Below are 19374 nucleotides of genomic sequence, written 5' to 3'. Positions count from 1 at the left end.
CACTTTAGCAGTTTGACATTTTGTTATCCTAGCATTATCCTGAGCAAGTCAATGCAAAATATACATTGGCTGTGCTACAAAGCAGCATAATATATCTGCATCCTAGTATATCAATTGCAAAAACATTTACTATGTAGTGTTGAACGAGCATGCTCGCCACTACTCGGTGCTCGCCCGAGCATCTCACTGCTCGAGATGCTCGGCGCTCGCCGAGTATTTCCGGGTTTGTTCGGCGGGATCTCAGGTCCCCGCACTGCATGTTTGGCACTCTTTAGAGAGCCAATGAACATGCAGGGATTGTCTGCCACACACTGTAATACCGCAGCCATGTTGGTTGTAGCTTTACAGTGATTGGCTGGCCGCAAAGCGTCACCAGGTCTATATCAGACCTGGCTCCACCATGCCTGTCCCAGTCTGCTCTGGAATCAGGCAGTGTAGGGAGAGTTGCTGCTGAGCTAGGAAGAGATTTGCTTGCTTCGTACTTAGTGTGGATATACCATAAATATAATCCACATATCCATCTAAACAAACAGTCCTTCTGAGGACTATTAAAGCTGCATAGATATCAGTGCTAGGCAGGCAGGCAGTGTATGTGGCAGAATTCAGTGCATATAGGAAGTGGGTACAGTCCAGTTCTGTCTGCTGTTGCTGCCTATTACAGATATTTCTAGACATAGCTGAAATTGTGCCACAGCAAACGCCCACACCTTCTCGCCCAATCTTCCTGGCCCAATTACTAGGCGACTGCAGCAGCACACCACTATTGAACCTAGAGCAGTGTCAAAAGGTTGTTGGTTGGATAGCGGATAATGCTTTCAGTTACATTGCCACCACCACCACCACGACCCTTGTCTTCCACAAGGTCAAGTCTCAGTAGCTGTGATTCTGGACCGCATATTCCTCACCCTGATCCTCCTTCCTCCCACCATGCTGAGTGCCCTGAGACAACAGATCCAATACTTGGACACTCTGAAGAGCTGTTCACTTTTCCATTTATAGATTCGGGCCTCTCGCCCGTCCACTTGAAGCGGGGCAAGAGGAGATCGCATGTAGCAATGCCCAAATATTTGAAAAGCCACAGTCACATGAAGGCGACGGTGGGAAAGTGTCACAAGAGGTGGACGATGATGAGACACAATTGCCAGAAAGTCAGGAGGAGCACCAGGGTGTGGAAGTGGAAGACGAGGTGGTGGATGATATAGTAACTGACCCAACCAGGCAGGAGGATATGCAGAGCGAGGACAGCAGCACACAGGGGGAGGGAGGGGTAGCACCCTAACAGGCAGGAAGAAGCAGTGTGGTGGCCACAGACAGAAGGCAGACAACTGTTCTCCGTAACACCAACATGATAGAAGTTGCCAGTTCAACTATTAGGTCTTCCTGAGTCTGGTTGTTTTTTTAAAAAGTCTTCCGATAACCCCAAAAAGTCAATTTGCAACACCTGCCAGGCCAGCATCCGCAGGGGTAGCAAAACTGCCAGCCTGACCACCACCAGCATGATCAGGCACATGGCAGCAAGGCACCCGACTTTGTGGCACAAACCCTGGGGTCCAGGAACAGTATCTGCGGGTGATAACACTGTTTCTTCCGCTGTTATGTGTGCAAGCCAATCCCCTGTTCATAGTGCATGCGAAGATGCCTCCTGCCCTGCATCTGTTGTTGCACACACTCAACTGGCACCATCATCAAGCACGTCCATGTCCTTTTCCCAGCATAGCATTCAGTTGTCCATACCCCAGTCAGCCACCCCTATTTCTCCCGGTATGCGGTCCCTGCATTACACAAGCACGTGTCCCACAACATTACCCGTGCCCTCAACAATGCAGTTACTGAGAAAGTCCACCTAACCATGGATACATGGACAAGTACTTGTGGGCAGGGATGGTACATCTCATCGACGGCACACTGGGTTAGCATAGTGAAAGCTGAGACCCAGTCGGACAATGGGATGGATCACGTCCTCCCGACGCCGAGGATTGCAGGCCTTACGTCAATCAGGGTTGCCCCCACAGTCTACACCTCCTGTACCTCATCTTACTCCTCCTCTTCAGCCTCCATCTCTGAAATGACCACATCAGTCAAAAGCTGGAAGCACTGCAGCACTGCCTCAGCCAAATGGCAACAAGCTGTGCTGAAGCTAATATGCTTAGGTGACAAACCACACAATGCTGTAGAGTAGTGGACTGCTCTAAAAGAGCTGGTAGATCTGTGGCTTACACCTGGCAGTAGGTTCAGCGGTGTAAGTCACAGACGAAGTTCCGAAACACACGGTGGGTTGTGCTCCGCACTCTACCTCTCTCATGGTCATGGGCTGCGCTTTTATATGTCATCTGTGGGCAGCCTTCGTTTGATATATTCTCCTGAATAGGGGGGTTTATTTATGTTTTATCTATTTGGGATGAAATTTAGATTCACCGCACTCTCTTAGGATAATGATGAAAAAGGTTGTGCCAATTTATTAAAGTATAATGGGAGCGTAACAGAATATTGCAGTATATGCGATTAACAACGTTTCGGCTCCACCAGAGCCTTTGTCACGTATTCGCTTATTTCAGGCACAAGATAGTGTACAGATCGGGGAAATTAGGAGAATCCCAGTGGTGAGCTTGGATACTGCACTCAGTACTCTAAATGAGGCTCCCTTCGGATATTGTGGACCTGTAATATCGGCATTAAGAGCGGCGCTCCCGCGCTGTGCTCAGTAGCCGCTCTTAATGCCGATATTACAGGTCCACAATATCCGAAGGGAGCCTCATTTAGAGTACTGAGTGCAGTATCCAAGCTCACCACTGGGATTCTCCTAATTTCCCCGATCTGTACACTATCTTGTGCCTGAAATAAGCGAATACGTGACAAAGGCTCTGGTGGAGCCGAAACGTTGTTAATCGCATATACTGCAATATTCTGTTACGCTCCCATTATACTTTAATAAATTGGCACAACCTTTTTCATCATTATCCTAAGAGAGTGCGGTGAATCTAAATTTCATTATATAGGGGCCTTTGGTCCATTACACCGGCACCTCGCTTCATCCAGGCTGAGTGCACGCCAAAACCCTCCTTCTTTATCTATTTGGGAGATAGACCAAACACTTGTTTGTGTATAGATTTTTTATCTGTCTATATTATTGATATATATTTTTTGTATTGAGATTGATTTGTGGCACAACATTACCAGTCTGTTGGATTTATTATTGTGATTAATTTTATTTATATTTATTCATATTTGTATATATTTCTTGAATTAATTTACAATCCAACAGTAATGCTATATATATATATATATATATATATATATATATATATATATATATATATCTTTATGACACTATTTTATGATTTTTCCAGGCGGTCCCTAATCTCTCTTTATCTTTTTTTTACTTTTTTGACTCTTTTAACTGTTTATGGTGTTGTTTTAATTAGATTTGAGCTTTGTGCGGACACTCTTGCACTTTATATCAATCTGCCATTCACTTTAATAAAGGCATTTTACAATAGCCTTTCCTTTTTTAGTCCTGTTTTATTTTCATCACACTTTACATGTCCTGGGTTTTTTTCTGATTACAACTTCAATCCAGCAGAGGCAGGGGAATACTGGCAAAGTTCTTGGGAGAGTTTTCTCTGACCCTCCCATCGCACAGGCCCTGAGGCGTGGGGTACTCTCCAAGAAGTGCAAAGTTTTGGAAGATGCTGAATACCTTACTGACCGTACCAACATCCTCCGTGATTCCTCTGTGCCTTATAATTATTGGGTATCCAAGCTGGACATGTGGCATGAACTAGCTCTCTACGCCTTGGAGGTCCTGGTCTGCCCTGCCGCTAGCGTTTTATCACAGCGGGATTTTAGTGCAGCTGGTGGAATTATAACTGATAAGCATATCCGCCTGTCAACTGATAATGCTGACGGGCTGATTCTTATAAAAATGAACAAGGGCTGGACTGGGCCAGACTTCTCAACACCACCGAATGATAGTGAGTCGCCAACCAGGGCAATGAGGATACTCGGTACTGGGTCCGGTCGCAATTAAAGGGGTGGTCACGGTGGCAGTGACCCAGTCCATGGCACTGGGCACTCAAGTAAAGGGGAAAAGTCTTTAAAGGGGAGTTGTAATAAAGTTTATATTCGTGACGCCACCTGTGGTTCTCGGTCAGAGGGGACCGACATTTCTTAAAGGAGTCCTCTGGGGCGATGTTACTGCAGCAAGATGATAACCCTTCCCACAGGTGAAGGGGGGTCCCCAGGGCTCCCAGTGTAGTGGGCAAGGATGGTGGTTTGCCGGTAAAAAAACGGAGGACACAAGGTTGCAGTCTTTACCTGGTTTACTGTTGTTGTAGTCTGCCTCAGTCCAGTGTACAGGCAACAGGTGTATATGGAGTCCAGGCAGCCTGAAGACAGGTGGAATCCCCTTTGACAGGTCAGTTTGGGAGCGTTCCACTTTGGGCTGACTATTAGTTCCTTGCTGCTTGTAGTGTCCTAACAAGGTCCTCATTCTCTCCTGACCTGGGACAGTACATGAATGGTAGGCAGCTTGAGCAGTTTCTCTGGGGTCTCTGTACACAGTGACTCCGGGCTCTGGAATGCTGCTGTACCTCAGGTTTAATGTGGGCAGGTAACTTTAAGCTCTCTGCCCTCTGGTTCTGCTGTGGGACTTGCAGTGGCTCACAGCCTCGGGCTCCCAGTGCCCGGTTTCTGCGCTCAGCTTTGAGGGGCCCAGTCGCAGCCCTTCTCTAGCTCCTGAACACTCCTCTGCTCATTCCCTGTATCTTGTCTGCACCAGACTAACTCCTCCGCCAGTCCAGGATGTATTTTGAGGGAAGCTACCCTAAAACCAGGTTTTAAGCTCCCCCTTCTGGCCTGGAGTCAGAATGTGTTGAATGTGAGATTACCTGCCAAAGTGATCCCTCCTGTCTCCAGGCATGGCATAACCCTCCCCGAGAGGAAGGCAGCACCACTGTGGTACCCGAACTTCTGGTGTGCCACAATAGCAGTGTAACATAAACTCAAATCCAGTGTCTTTTTTTGGGAGGTCTATTCCCATGCACCTTTTCACTCCCACACATGGGTATACTCTTCCTGAGTTTGGCTATTTGCTGTCCGTGGCCCGTGATGCAACACCCACATAATTTTTTTAAAGGGTGTTATGATGCCCATATAAAATAATGGTTATACAGTATGTTCATGTATACCCCCCAGGGGTAAATGTTTCTCAGCTCATACACTTAGTGCATGGGTATTACAAGTATAGGAGACCTGCTCCTTTCTAATGGGAACATTTTTTTATGAGGCCCTCCTCCACGTCTCTTCCAAGGGGCATTAGAGTACCTCCAAAATTTTTGGCAGCCCTTGCATTCACTGCATACGTAAACACAATGGGAGACCCACTTCCTAAAAATTGGAACATTTTTTTCATAAGGCTCTCCTCTATGTCTCTTCAAAGGGGCATTGGAGTGCCTCCAAATTTTTGTCAGCCCTTGAATTCACTGTATATGCAACAAGGTGGCATGCATGGGGTGGTAGTCCCAGCCGAGTCACTTAAAGCTGCAGACCACAAACAGAGTCCACTGAGCTTATAGTCAGCGAGCACCCCGGCACCTTGCACATGAAATAGACGGTGCAGATATAACCCAGATAAATTACCTCTTTTCCACAGTCATTATAGGATCCAGGGACTCGGTTAAAATCCAACGGGGGATAACTTTTTAATGAATGCGTAGAGGAGGTAGTAATAAGTAGAAGGATGAAAAATGTAATTGCAGCAAATCAATCAACCTTCCTTCCCTCTGCCTAATGATGTCCACGGCCATATCCACAGCAGCCACGGCGGCCGAAAGAGGAGGTACTCCATATGCCGGAATCTGGATGCTTGAAGTCCCTTGAGTGGGGTACCTATGTAGTCCTAGTGCCCTTTGCGCTGTCCAAAGGTCTGGGGTAGCACCTTTTTCCCCTCCTGGGGTTTGGTCAGCTCCCCACAGGGGAGTACGTCCTGCCGTAGGCAAGCCTGCCTCGGCTGCAACTGAGGAGCAGCAACTTCCTGCTCCCTTTTAAGGCTGTTAACCCAACCCCCTGGGGTAAACCCCTCTGTCCCTGTCTCTAACATACAGGCAAATACCATAATGACAATACATTATCAAACATTACTAACACAGCTCAGAACATAGGAATAAAAGGGCAATATATTAATACACATGGCATAAGAAATACAGACATTACTAAACGGGTACACCGTCCGGGTACCACATAAGGTGTATGGGCCCAGCACTGTTATGATCCGGTGACCTTGGAGCAGCATGAAAACTTTCACTGGAGTAAGTGGTAACTATACTGACCGCAAATCCTGATCTTGACACCACAACTAGAAGTAGCCGTGGGATGTACCTAACAACCTAGACACCTCGTCACAGCCGGAGGACTAAATACCCCTATAGATGGAAATAGGAATACTATCTTGCCTCAGAGCAGAACCCCAAAGGATAGGCACTATTAAGTCTGTGTGAGCCTTTCATTACTGTTGTCCTCCGCTGAACAAAGCAATGCTGCCTGTTTAGTCCTGTTACCAATTTTGAACTGTTTTTAGCCTAGGTTTCATTTTGGGCCTATATCTGTGTTTCCACCTCATCCTGCCCATTGCCCAGCCACTGCTAAATGAGTCTGCTGGTACATTGACCCAGACCACTACATTCCCCTTGCACTCTACACAGCCAGAATCTGACCCTACTGAAAGTCAGGTTCCCCTTCCCGCATACTATACCACCTTACACGGGGACAAAGAGGAAGGTGCAGATGAAAGTGCAGGTTTCTTCATCAGGTGGGGGGCATACTCGTTGGCACTGGCACAGGGCCCCTGTTGTGAATTCTGTTGTCGGGCTCCCTCCTGTGGTCATGAATGGTACTTCGGCTGGTTCTGTCCATGGACTTCCTCTGGTGGGTGTTTCTGAGTTTCCTTCCTCAGGTGACGAGGTTAATTCGTTAGCTGGCTGCTCTATTTAACTCCACTTAGATCTTTGCTCCATGCCACCTGTCAATGTTCCAGTATTGGTCTAGTTCACTCCTGGATCGTTCTTGTGACCTGTCTTCCCAGCAGAAGCTAAGTTCCAGCTTGTATTTCTTTGGTTTGCTATTTTTCTGTCCAGCTCGCTATTTTTATTGTTGTCTTGCTTGCTGGAAGCTCTGGGACGCAGAGGGAGCGCCTCCGCACCGTGATTCGGTGCGGAGGGTCTTTTTTGCGCCCTCTGCGTGGTCTTTTTGTAGGTTTTTGTGCTGACCGCAAAGTAACCTTTCCTATCCTCGGTCTGTTCAGTAAGTCGGGCCTCACTTTGCTAAATCTGTTTCATCTCTGTGTTTGTATTTTCATCTTTACTCACAGTCATTATACGTGGGGGGCTGCCTTTTCCTTTGGGGAATTTCTCTGAGGCAAGGTAGGCTTTATTTTTCTATCTTCAGGGCTAGCTAGTTTCTTAGGCTGTGCCGAGTTGCATAGGGAGCGTTAGGCGCAATCCACGGCTATTTCTAGTGTGTTTGATAGGATTAGGGATTGCGGTCAGCAGAGTTCCCACGTCCCAGAGCTCGTCTTTTATTATCAGAAACTATCAGGTCTTTCCGTGTGCTCTTAACCACCAGGTCCATTATTGTCCTGACCACCAGGTCATAACAGGCCCCTCATAGTATGCAAAAGTGTCTCTGGTAGTGGGAGGCGCCGCCTGCCGTCAAACACACCGCCGTACTATGAGGGGCCCTGTGCCAGTGCCAACTAGTGGGCCCCCCCTGCTTGCTCAGTTGAAATACTTACCTCTACCTGCTCCACCGCCGTGACGTATTCCGCGTTTCCTGGGCCCACGAAAATCTTGAGCCAGCCCTACCCCCCCACAACTTTAGCCAAATGAGCCCCTGTTTTCAATGCCTAACTATTATTATAAAGTAAATTAAGATTGACAAGCTTAAGAAATAAGAATGGATGTTTTTGGCATTAAAATGGGCACTGTAGGTGTTTTCCTGTCCTCCACTCACTGCCGACTTTGATTCCCCATTGACTTGCATTGGGTTTCGTGTTTCAGTCGGCCCCTGACTTTTCGCAATAATCGGCCGATTTCACCCGACCCGACTTTTGAGAAAGTCGGGTTTCACGAAACCCGACTCAATCCTAAAAAAGTAAAAGTTGTTCAACTCTAGTAAGCACCCTACCTTATACTTAACAATGTATGCTCTATATTACGTGTAATAACAACGAAGACAAATGTGTATATTGTATAATTTTATTTTGTGGTTAATAAACGAATTTAAAAAAAAGAAAAGAAAATACACTATTCTAAAAACTGCATCCCTGAAGGTGCTCAAAACCACATTCAAGAAGTTTATTAGCCCTTCAGGTGCTTCACAGGAATTTTTGGAATGTTTAAAAAAAATGAACTTAACTTTTTTTCACAAAAAATTTACTTCAGATCCAATTTTTTTTTTATTTTCTCAAGGGTAACAGGAGAAATTGGACACCAAAAGTTGTTGTGTAAATTGTCCTGAGTACGCTAATGTGGGGGTAATCCACTGTTTGGGCACATGGAAGAGCTTGGAAGGGAAGGAGCGCCTTTTTACTTTTTTCAATGCAAAATTGGCTGGAATTAAGATCGGACGCCATGTCGCGTTTGGAGACACCTGATGTGCCTAAACAGTGGAAACCCCCATATTCTAACTCCAACCCTAACCCCAACACACCCCTAACCCTAATCCCAGCCCTGACCATAACCCTAACCAGAAACCTAACCCTAACACACCTTAACCCTAATCCCAACCCTAGCTCTAATCCCAACCGTAACCGTAATCCAAACCCTAACCCCATCTCTAGCCACAATCCTAACGTTAGCTTTATCCCAAACCCTAACCCTAACTTTATCCCAAACCCTAACTTTAGCCCTAACCCTAACGTTAGCCCCAACACTAAACCTAACTTTAGCCCAAACTCACATTAGCCCAACTTTAACCCTAATGAGAAAATGGAAATAAATACATTTTTTTAATTTTATTATTTTTACCTAAGGGGGTGATAAAGGGGGGTTTGATTTACTATTTTTTTTATTTTTGATCACTGTGATAGACCCTATCACAGTGATCAAAATGAACCAATAGGAAAAAATCTATTGTTGCCGGATTCCACCTGGCAGACATCAGCGGGCGTACTGTGCATGCGCCCGTCATTTTCTCCCTGAAGATGAAGCAGGCAGGGGGACTTCCGGGTGGGCCTGCAGGGACAACGGAGGTACCGGGGAGGGGTGATCGGGGGACCGGGGAACCCTATTTCTCTCTCCTCTGATGTGCAATCACATCAGAGGAGAGACAAATTAAATAGAAAATCTGACATTTTTGCGGTCGCGATTATACCATTAATAACGGTGATCACAACTCCGGGGTCTGTTAAAACCGACCGGAATCATGTTTTCTGCTGGGGGTAGCCGAGACCTCGGAGAAATTCCTATTACGGGGGCGCTATAACCTTAAACCTCAGCGCCATTAAAAAGCGGTGCTGTGGCTTAAGTACCCTTAACTGCCGCAGTTAAAAGGCGTATTGGGAGTTGTTAAGAGGTTAAATGTAACTCATCATTCTCCCCTGCTCGTGCCGATTGCTGGCAGAGCAGGGGAGAATGAGGAGAGCCGTGTTCAGCACTCGGTGCCGGGGAACAGCGCTTACTGCAACGCTTCTTCCCTGGCGCCCGTCCGTATGGTACTGATGCGGCACACAAATGCCATACATGTGCCGCAAGTATAACACACACAGATACTGACATCTATGGTACCGGAAATATCAGGACGTGTGAAAGATTCCCTATAGCGGGTTTTTATGTTTGGCAGCTGTCACGCGCTAAAAGATGCTTTTTATTGCAAAAAATAGTTTTTGCATCGCCACATTTTGAGAGCTATAATTTTTCCATATTTTGGCCCACAGTCATGTGAGGTCTTGTTTTTTTGGGACAAATGGCCTTGTTTTATTGGGACTAGCTGACGTTTTTATTGGTATAATTTTCGGGCACATGACATTTTTTAATCACTTTCTATTCCGATTTTTGTGAGACAGAATGAACATAATCCAGCAATTCATGAATTTCTTTCGGGAGGGGGGGAGGAATTCATTTATACCGTTCCGTGCATGGTAAAATTGATAAGGCAGTCTTATTATTCGGGTCCCATTGGACCAGACGGGACCATACTGGACCGCCCTCAGGGTGAGTATAATCTAAAGGTACCTTCACACTAAATAACTTCACAACGATATCGCTAGCGATCCGTGACGTTGCAGCGTCCTGGCTAGCGATATCGTTGTGTTTGACACGCAGCAGCGATCAGGATCCTGCTGTGATGTCGTTGGTCGCTGCAGAAAGTCCAGAACTTTATTTCGTCGCTGGACTCCCTGCAGACATCGCTGTGTGACGCCGATTCAGCGATGTCTTCACTGGTAACCAGGGTAAACATCGGGTTACTAAGCGCAGGGCTGCGCTTAGTAACCCGATGTTTATAATAATAATAATAATAATTTTTATTTATATAGCGCCAACATATTCCGCAGCGCTTTACAAATTATAGAGGGGACTTGTACAGACAATAGACATTACAGCATAACAGAAATCACAGTTCAAAACAGATACCAGGAGGAATGAGGGCCCTGCTCGCAAGCTTACAAACTATGGGGAAAAGGGGAGACACGAGAGGTGGATGGTAACAATTGCTTTAGTTATTCGGACCAGCTATAGTGTAAGGCTCAGGTGTTCATGTAAAGCTGCATGAACCAGTTACCTGCCTAAGTATGTAGCAGTACAGACACAGAGGGCTAATACTGCATAAAGTGTATGAGAACATGATGCGAGGAACCTTTTTTTTTTTTTTATTATAAATAGGCCACACAGGGATCATCACATCACAGGGATGTTTACCCTGGTTACCATCGTAAAAGTAAAAAAACAAACACTACATACTTACCTTCTGCTGTCTGTCCTCGACGCTCTGCTTCCTGCACTGGCTGTGAGCGTCGGCCAGCCGGAAAGCAGAGCGGTGACGTCATCGTTCTGCTTTCCGGCCGCTGTGCCGGACAGACAGCGGAAGGTAGGTATGTAGTGTTTTTTTTTTTTACTTTTACGATGGTAACCAGGGTAAACATCGGGTTACTAAGCGCGGCCCTGCGCTTAGTAACCCGATGTTTACCCTGGTTACCGGCATCGTTGGTCGCTGGAGAGCTGTCTGTGTGACAGCTCTCCAGCGACCAAACAGCGACGCTACAGCGATCGACATCGTTGTCGGTATCGCTGCAGCGTCGCTTAGTGTGAAGGTACCTTAACTTGTTTTTGTTATCTTTCAGGTTACATCGGGGGCTTATCTACAGCATTACAGAATGCTGTAGATAAGCCCTAAAGGCGCCGGTGGCCGAAGCTTATATAAGAAAAAGTAGGTGACAGATTCCCTTTAAAGGGAACCTGTCACCTGAATTTGGAGGGAACAATCTTCAGCCATAGGGGCGGGGTTTTCGGGTGTTTGATTCACCCTTTCCTTACCCGCTGGCTGCATGCTGGCTGCACTATTGGATTGAAGTTCATTCTCTGTCCTCCGTAGTACACGCCTGCGCAAGGCAAGATTACCTTCTGCAGGCATGTACTACGGAGGACAGAGAATGAACTTCAATCCAATATTGCAGCCAGCATGCAGCCAGCGGGTAAGGAAAGGGTGAATCAAACACCCGAAAACCCCGCCCCTATGGCTGAAGATTGTTCCCTCCAAATTCAGGTGACAGAGTCCCTTTAACTAGTGGGACAGTTTTATAGGTTGGGTCGTTGCGGGCGCGACGATACCAAATATGTGTACTTTTATTGTTTAGATTTTTTTCATTCAAATATTTATTTAGTGATAGAATAAATATTGATTTTTTTATAATTTTTTTTATATTTTTACAATTATTTAATTTTTTTTTTACTTTATTCTGACTTTTACACTTTGTCCCACTAATGGGACAATCATTTTTTGCAGGCAGATGTCAGCCCTGCAGTTTCTATACACTAACCTGAGAGACTTCCTGACATGCACTGCTCATGACCAGGAATTTTCGGGACCCCTGCCCTCTGCCTGCTCCCGGATTGTGTTTGATCGCAGCATTTCAGGGGTTAAAGTGCCAGTAGTGGTCTGTAACTGCTCCTGGCACTTAGTGACGGGTGTCAGCTGTGATAATCAGCTGACACCCAGACGCGATCGGCCGCACAACACCCGTATGCGCTGCCAATTGCTGTGACGTACTATACCGTCCATGGTCAAATTGTGCCGGGTCACATGGACGGTATAGTACGTCAAATGGCCGAAAAGGGTTAAAATGTCATTTCCCAGTGATTGCATTTGTGTTGGTTGAAAGCAATGCTAAAGTTCAAAAACGCATCAAAACGCTACGCGTGAACATAGCCCAAGGTGTGGGGGAGCATTTTTGTCTTTGGTTATTTATTTTGCTTTATATACAAGTCATTACTCTGGAAAGAATGTTCCTTAACATATTTCCCATGAAAATCCATTTTGGTTTCATTTTTGTATGTTTTATTGTGAGTCTGTAAAAGCTGCATAAGTGACAACATTGTTCACAGCAGTGACCTGGGAGTCAGAAATGCTTCCAGGGGTCTTCCTCATGATGTTCCCATATCATTTGAGCACTGTTCCCATCGATTTCCACAATTTATAGTCCCTCTAAAGTCCACAAGGGGACGCACTGTAAAAATGCTCGAGTTACCCATAGACTTGCATTGGGCTCGTTACTCGAGTCGGACATCCGAGCATTCCAATATGCTCGACCCAAGCAACAAGCACCCGAGCATTTTAGTGCTCGCTCATCACTAGTACTAAGTTCAAGACAAAATCCTATGAAGAGAATTGTGCTAAAAAGACAACAGTGAAGCTTCTGTTTAAACCTACTTTGGGCGCTACACATGAAGTTACATATTTAGAGTTGTCCAGCCTCCTATTAATCCCATATAATTATTTTTTATCAGGTGTTGTCTGTGATGAATCCTGTACACAGGAAAAAGAACCTGGTCCTGAGGGAGGAGAAGTCGTTCTACGCGTCCATCAGACAGGGATCCGACTCATCAACTGGATTTTATTACCAAAGGGAGATGTTATTGTTACAGTTAAGCCTGGACAATCTTATGATGATAAAGATGTGTTACCTCAGTATAGAGGAAGAGTGAGCAGTCTCTTTAATGGATCCTTACAGATCAGTAATTTATCACCGCAAGATCAGAGAATCTACAAAGCAGATCTGCGAACAAACGACGACAAGACCTTCTGTGAACTGTTCAATCTCACTGTATATGGTAGGTCGTCCTTTCCTCTGTTCTGTCTTAGCTGCCTACTACACAAATTAGGAATACTATATAGCATTATTCTTGTCTTCTCTTTTCCACCAATACATATATATATATATATACACCCTATCCTCACCACAGTATGTGTGTGTATATACACTCCTCAAAAAAATAAAGGGAACACTAAAATACCACATTAAAGATATCACTGAATGCAATATTTCAGTTGCAAATCTTTTTTAATTACTTAGTGGAATGTGTTGAGAACAGTAAAACATAAAAATGATCAACGTAAATCAAATTGAATATCCCATGGAGGTCTGAATTTGGAATGATACTCAAAATCAAAGGGGAAAATCAAATTACAGGCTGAACCAACTTCAGTGGAAATGCCTCAAGACAAGGAAATGATGCTCAGTTGTGTGTGTGTTGCCTCCATGTGCCTGTATGACCTCCCTACAATGCCTGGGCATGCTCCTGATGAGGCGGCTGATGGTCTCCTGAGGGATCTCCTTCCAGACCTGGACTAAAGCATCCGCCAACTCCTGGACAGTCTGTGTTGCAATGTGAATTTGGTGGATGGTGCGAGGCATGATGTCCCAGATGTGTTCAATCGGATTCAGGTCTGGGGAACGGACGGGCCAGTCCATAGCTTCAATGCCTTCATCTTGCAGGAGTTGCTGACACACTCCAGCCACATGAGGTCTGGCATTGTCCTGCATTAGGAAGAACCCAGGGCCAACTGCACCAGTATATGGTCTCACAAGGGGTCTGAGGATCTCATCTCGGTACTTAATGGCAATCAGGCTACCTCTGGCGAGCATATGGAGGGCTGTGCGGCCCTCCAAAGAAATGTCACCCCATACCATTACTGACCCACTGCCAAACCGGACATGCTGAAGGATGTTGCAGGCAGCAGATCACGTCTGTCACATGTGCTCAGTGTAAACCTGCTTTCATCTGTGAAGAGCACAGGGCGCCAGTGGCAAATTTGCCAATCCTGGTGTTCAGTGGCAAATGTTAATCGTCCTGCACGGTGTTGGGCTATGAGCACAACCCCCATCTGTGGACGTCGGGCACTCAGACCATCCTCATGGAGTCGGTTTCTAACCGTTTGTGCAGACACATGCACATTTGTGGCCTGCTGGAGGTCATTTTGCAGGGCTCTGGCAGTGCTCCTCCTGTTCCTCCTTGCACAAAGGCTGAGATAGTGGTCCTGCTAGTGGGCTGTTGCTCTCTCCACGTCTCCTGGTATACTTGCCTGTCTCCTTGTAGTGCCTCCAGCCTCTGGACACTACGCTGACAGTTACAGCAAACCTTCTTGCCACAGGTCGCATTGATGTGCCATCCTGGATGAACTGCACTACCTGAGCCACTTGTGTGGGTTGTAGAGTCCATCTCATGCTACCACGAGTGTGAAAGCACAACCAACATTCAAAAGGGACCAAAACATCAGCCAGAAAGCACTGGTACTGAGATGTGGTCTGTGGTCCCCACCTGCAGAACCACTCCTTTATTGAGAGTGTCTTGATAATTGCCAATAATTTCCATCTGTTTTCTATTCCATTTGCACAACAGCATGTGAAATTGATTGTCAAACAGTGTTGCTTCCTAACTGGACAGTTTGATTTCACAGAAGTTTGATTTACTTGGAGTTATATTCTGTTGTTTAAGTGTTCCCTTAATTTTTTTGAGCAGTGTATATAATATACATACCGATCAAAAAAATAAAGAAAACACTTAAACAACACAATGTAACTCCAAGTCAATCACACTTCTGTGAAATCTTCCTGTCCAGTTATGAAGCAACACAGACTGAGAATCAATTTCTCCTCCTGTTTTGTAAATGGAACAGACAACAGGTAGAAATGATCGTCAATTAGAAAGACAACACCTATAAAGGAGTGGTTCTCCAGGGGGTGACCACAGACCATTTCTCTTTTCTCCTCCTTTTTGGCTGTTGTTTTTTGGTTACTTTTGCATTTTTATGTTGTTCTTCTCATCCCTAGAGGTACAGTAGCAGCATGAGGCGGTGTCTACAATCCACCGAAATTGCTCAGGTAGAGCAACTCATCTGCCCCTTTCCCAAACCTGAATCCAATCAAGCACATCTGGAACATCATGTCTCGTTCTATCTACCAACGCCATGCACCACAGACTGTCCAGGAGATGAATGATGCTTTAATCCAGGTTTGGGAGAAGATCCCTCAGAAGAACATTCTTCCCCTCATCAGGACCTTGCCCAGGCATTGTAGGGAGGTCATACAGGCAGGTTGAGGCCACACACACTACTGAGCATCATTTCCTTGTCTTGAGGCATTTCCACTGAAGTTGGATCAGCCTGTAAGTTCATTTTCCACTTTGATTTTGAGTATCATTCCAAATCCAGACCTCCATGGGATATTAATTTTAATTTATATTGATAATTTTTATGTCCCACTGTGTAAGGAATAAAGATTTGCAACTGGAATATTTCATTCAGTGATCGGTTGCGGAATTTTAGTGTTCCCTTTATTTCTCTGAGCAATGTCTATATACTGTATATCAGAGGAACAAAAGGCACAAATTGTTATTTTCTGTTTATTTAATCAAAATGACAAAACAATTAGTACTATATACTATACGTATACTATATTGCCTATATAATTTTATACAGTACTATATATTTTGCTATTTTTACAGTATTAAGAAAATAGCATGAGTTACCATATTCCCAGAGACACTATTTTTATATTGTGAAGTATTGTGGCTTTTTTTTGGCTTAAGGAACTGTAGTTTTTATTTGCGCCATTTTGGGTTGAACACCCTTTGTTAATCAACTTTTATTCTATGTCATTGGGAATTGATGTCAGCATAAGAACAGCAATTCTTCTTTATTCATGGTGCTCATTGTCACTGAAAATATTAAAAACTCTAAAGCCAGTAGTGAAGGGGCATTCATCCACCCTGCTCCCCTCTCTCTTTTGCAATAGGACAAGAGCTGGAAAAAAACAGCTACCAGTTTGAATCTACTAGACTCAGATTAGTACAATGGGCATAAAGGTGCAAGAAGTCTTAATTAACATGCAGGAGCTCCTTTTAGAACAAAAACCCCAGCAGTACCAAGGAGAATGTATTTTGTGTGTAGACTAAAAGTTATAGATTGGACAGGTAATTAAGACAGGATAACTATTTAAGAGGGCTGGACAACAATAGGGTACCTGTGTTTACACATAAATAGCCAAGTGGAAGGGGATTTGTCCCCAGGAGAAGCATTTTGTGGTTTACTGCAAGGGAAATACTGCAATAGCCAGCCCAGACATATGCATCCAAAGGAAAATTAAGAATATTGGCGTTTGTATAAATCTGATAGTGATGGGACATACACTTTCAGTTTAAGGACTAATAGGGGAAGAAGATGCATATTTCTTCATAACCGTGTCATCTGGCGATAAGCCACAAATCAATAGTGATGAGATATCTCCAGCCATTTCATGTTTGATCCATAGGTAACAGTTAAATCCCAATAAAAAAATATAGCGTCGATCTTGAACTTCTGCTATCATCTAGAAATAAGTTATTGCATAAGTTGGTAATTTCATAAAATCTTGAGGGGCTGAGAACAACCCACAACTCAGCCCATGTGATGGCATCAAAGAGGGGTGTGGATGTAACTCAGGTGCTGATAAAACATCAATCTGAATTATGGTCTTGGTTCCTGAGGACCAGTGCTCTCCACTCCATTCCTCAAGAGCCATCAACAGGTCATGTATTCAGAATTTCCTTAGTATTGCACAGGTGATAGAATTCTTGCCTTTCCAGGTAATGCAATCATCACCTGGGCAATACTAAGGAAATCCTGAAAACATGACCTGTTCGTGGCTCTTGAGGACCGGAGCTGGGGAACACTGCTGTAGAGAGAAACACAGCTGTGTATGCATGAATTCCATTCACTGGATGTCCCCAATCAAAGTGCTCTCCTTTGGCTAAGTGGACTCACCTTTGTGAGTGGCGTAGTAAGTTTCTTCCGTTATTCCTTTTTATTTTATGTAACTGACTGTATATGCTGTATTGTTTTTTCCCCTTGGTAAAATCTTTTGTACATTTTTTATAAACACTGCCTTTTGTTTGGATTAAATACAAAATTCAATAGTTCTATTCCTTTTGTTCTATAACCCACACCCTTGAAGCCATACTCTACTACAGAGGTCCCCAACTCCAGTCCTCAAGGCCCACCAACATGTCATGTTTTCAGGATTTCCTTAGTCTTGCCCAGGTAATAATTGCATCACCTGTGCAATGCAAAGGAAATCATGAAGACATGACCTGTTGGTGGGCCTTGAGGACTGGAGTTGGGGGCCCCTGCTCTACTAGAACCAGGCCTCCAGTCAGCCTGAATATACTGGTGGTAGCAGCGAGTAGTTGTAGTCTTGGGTTATCGTGAAGTTTGCAGTTACTATATCGGGAGTATATACATATATTCCATGTGTTGGAATCAGAGGTGTAAATACCATATGCTTACTGCTTTTTCCCAACAACCAGCCTATTAGTGCAAATAGCCTGCAGTCTCCTCTGTTAGTCGTTGGTCAATCGAGTAATTGCTCGGATGATATGGGGCATCAAAGGGCTGTTTGTTCCAAAGATAACAGCGGGTGGATTTTCAATACAACCCTCTGGCTGAAATCTTGGATAAATTGTTGGCAGCAGAGGGATTCTGAGTGACCCCTCCGATGTCCCCTCCTTGACGCTCATGATGCAGGAAAAATAACTGATTAATATTTTGGTAGTTTGGACAGTTATATACATGCAGCAATAAATAGCAATAATTTGGTCTTTTATATTTAGCAAATGGGTAAAAGGTAATTAGTTAAAGATTTTGTCCGGTTTGATTTTTTTTTTAATTTTTAAAACTTGTTAATGCTCTTGTTTTTTATCCCACAAGGAGATTTACCGCTGGTGCATTACTTGGAAATACTTCTGTAAATGCCTTTACATTCTAATACCTTCAGTTGCCCTCGGGTCCCATTTCAGAACTTATATGGTCACATTCTCTACACATCAGAAATGGCTGGATTGAGAAAACCGTTGACCTTGGAGCTAGTGATGGCCAGAGCTGCCTTTCCTCTGTGTTGAGGATTGAACAAGGATGCAGAAACCAGTATGGGTCAGAAAAGTCATGAAACAGGACCTGAGGAGGACAAAGGACGCTGGCGAGTACCGATTCATGCAGGATAAATAAGATGACATAATACTGGTAATCATTCCAAAATAATTGCTTAAACGGAACCTGACACCAGAAAAAAACTTTATCAACCTGTAGATTAACCCTAATAATACACGTAGCCTAACGCTGCAGGGAGAAAATTAACTTTATTTCCCCAGCAGTGTTCCCGTTTCAGTCATGGGGACGGTGCCGGCTCTGGTTCTGTCACCGCTGAGCATACAGAGCAGCGGCTGTAGCCGTGCCCCTGACCTGACTGACCCTTGCTCTGCATTGCTGCCGGCTGTCATTCAGTGCTGGGGGTGTAGTTACAGACGACGCTCTGTATTCTCAGAATGGTGACGCTATTAACCTGCCGATTAACCTCCTCTCTGCTGGTTTCATAAAGTTTTTTCTGGTGACAGATTCCCTTTAAAACTAGTCTTCTCTGATTTATATAGTACCTTAAAATCATAGTTGGTGCTGTCCCAGAAGTCTTGGGAATTCTTGACCAAAAGAGGGTGGGATTTATGCAAACGTTGCCCAAAAATGGCCCTTCCCGGGAGGACTGAGAACGCAGGGGACATAGTTTGTGGTAAGTTTTGAAAAAAGTCTTTGAAAAATTCATAGAAGAGGAAAAGTCAATAGTCATCTCCACCTCACATTCACCATCTCTTCACATGGTTTCCAGCACAATCAGACTACACAGGGTTTACCTATAGTCAGTAACAAAGGAAACACGCAGATTTGCATAGGAAAAGCCTACACTAATTGTTACAAAATGTTTTCACAAATATTTGCAAGATTGCTTTAATTTTATCTTTTTTTGTATTTGAACAGTAGACATTTTTGCTTGGCTACTTTGGAAAATTCCATTAATAATGT

At 44.6% G+C, this 19374-nt stretch overlaps 1 protein-coding gene across 2 annotated transcripts in view; it reads left to right on the top strand.

Annotated features, from left to right (window-relative positions):
- Nucleotides 1-19374, top strand: part of LOC138638298 (SLAM family member 9-like) — a 107397-nt gene that overhangs the window by 18527 nt on the left and 69496 nt on the right. For both annotated transcript variants that reach the window (XM_069727514.1, XM_069727505.1), the window contains exon 2: nucleotides 12996-13319. In XM_069727514.1, the coding sequence (XP_069583615.1) occupies nucleotides 12996-13319 (324 nt within the window). The remainder of the gene's footprint in view (nucleotides 1-12995; nucleotides 13320-19374) is intronic.

The sequence above is a fragment of the Ranitomeya imitator genome, chromosome 1 (assembly GCF_032444005.1).
Source record: "Ranitomeya imitator isolate aRanImi1 chromosome 1, aRanImi1.pri, whole genome shotgun sequence".
NCBI classification, from domain to species: Eukaryota; Metazoa; Chordata; class Amphibia; order Anura; family Dendrobatidae; genus Ranitomeya; species Ranitomeya imitator.
This window is presented reverse-complemented; position numbering and strand designations above follow the sequence as displayed.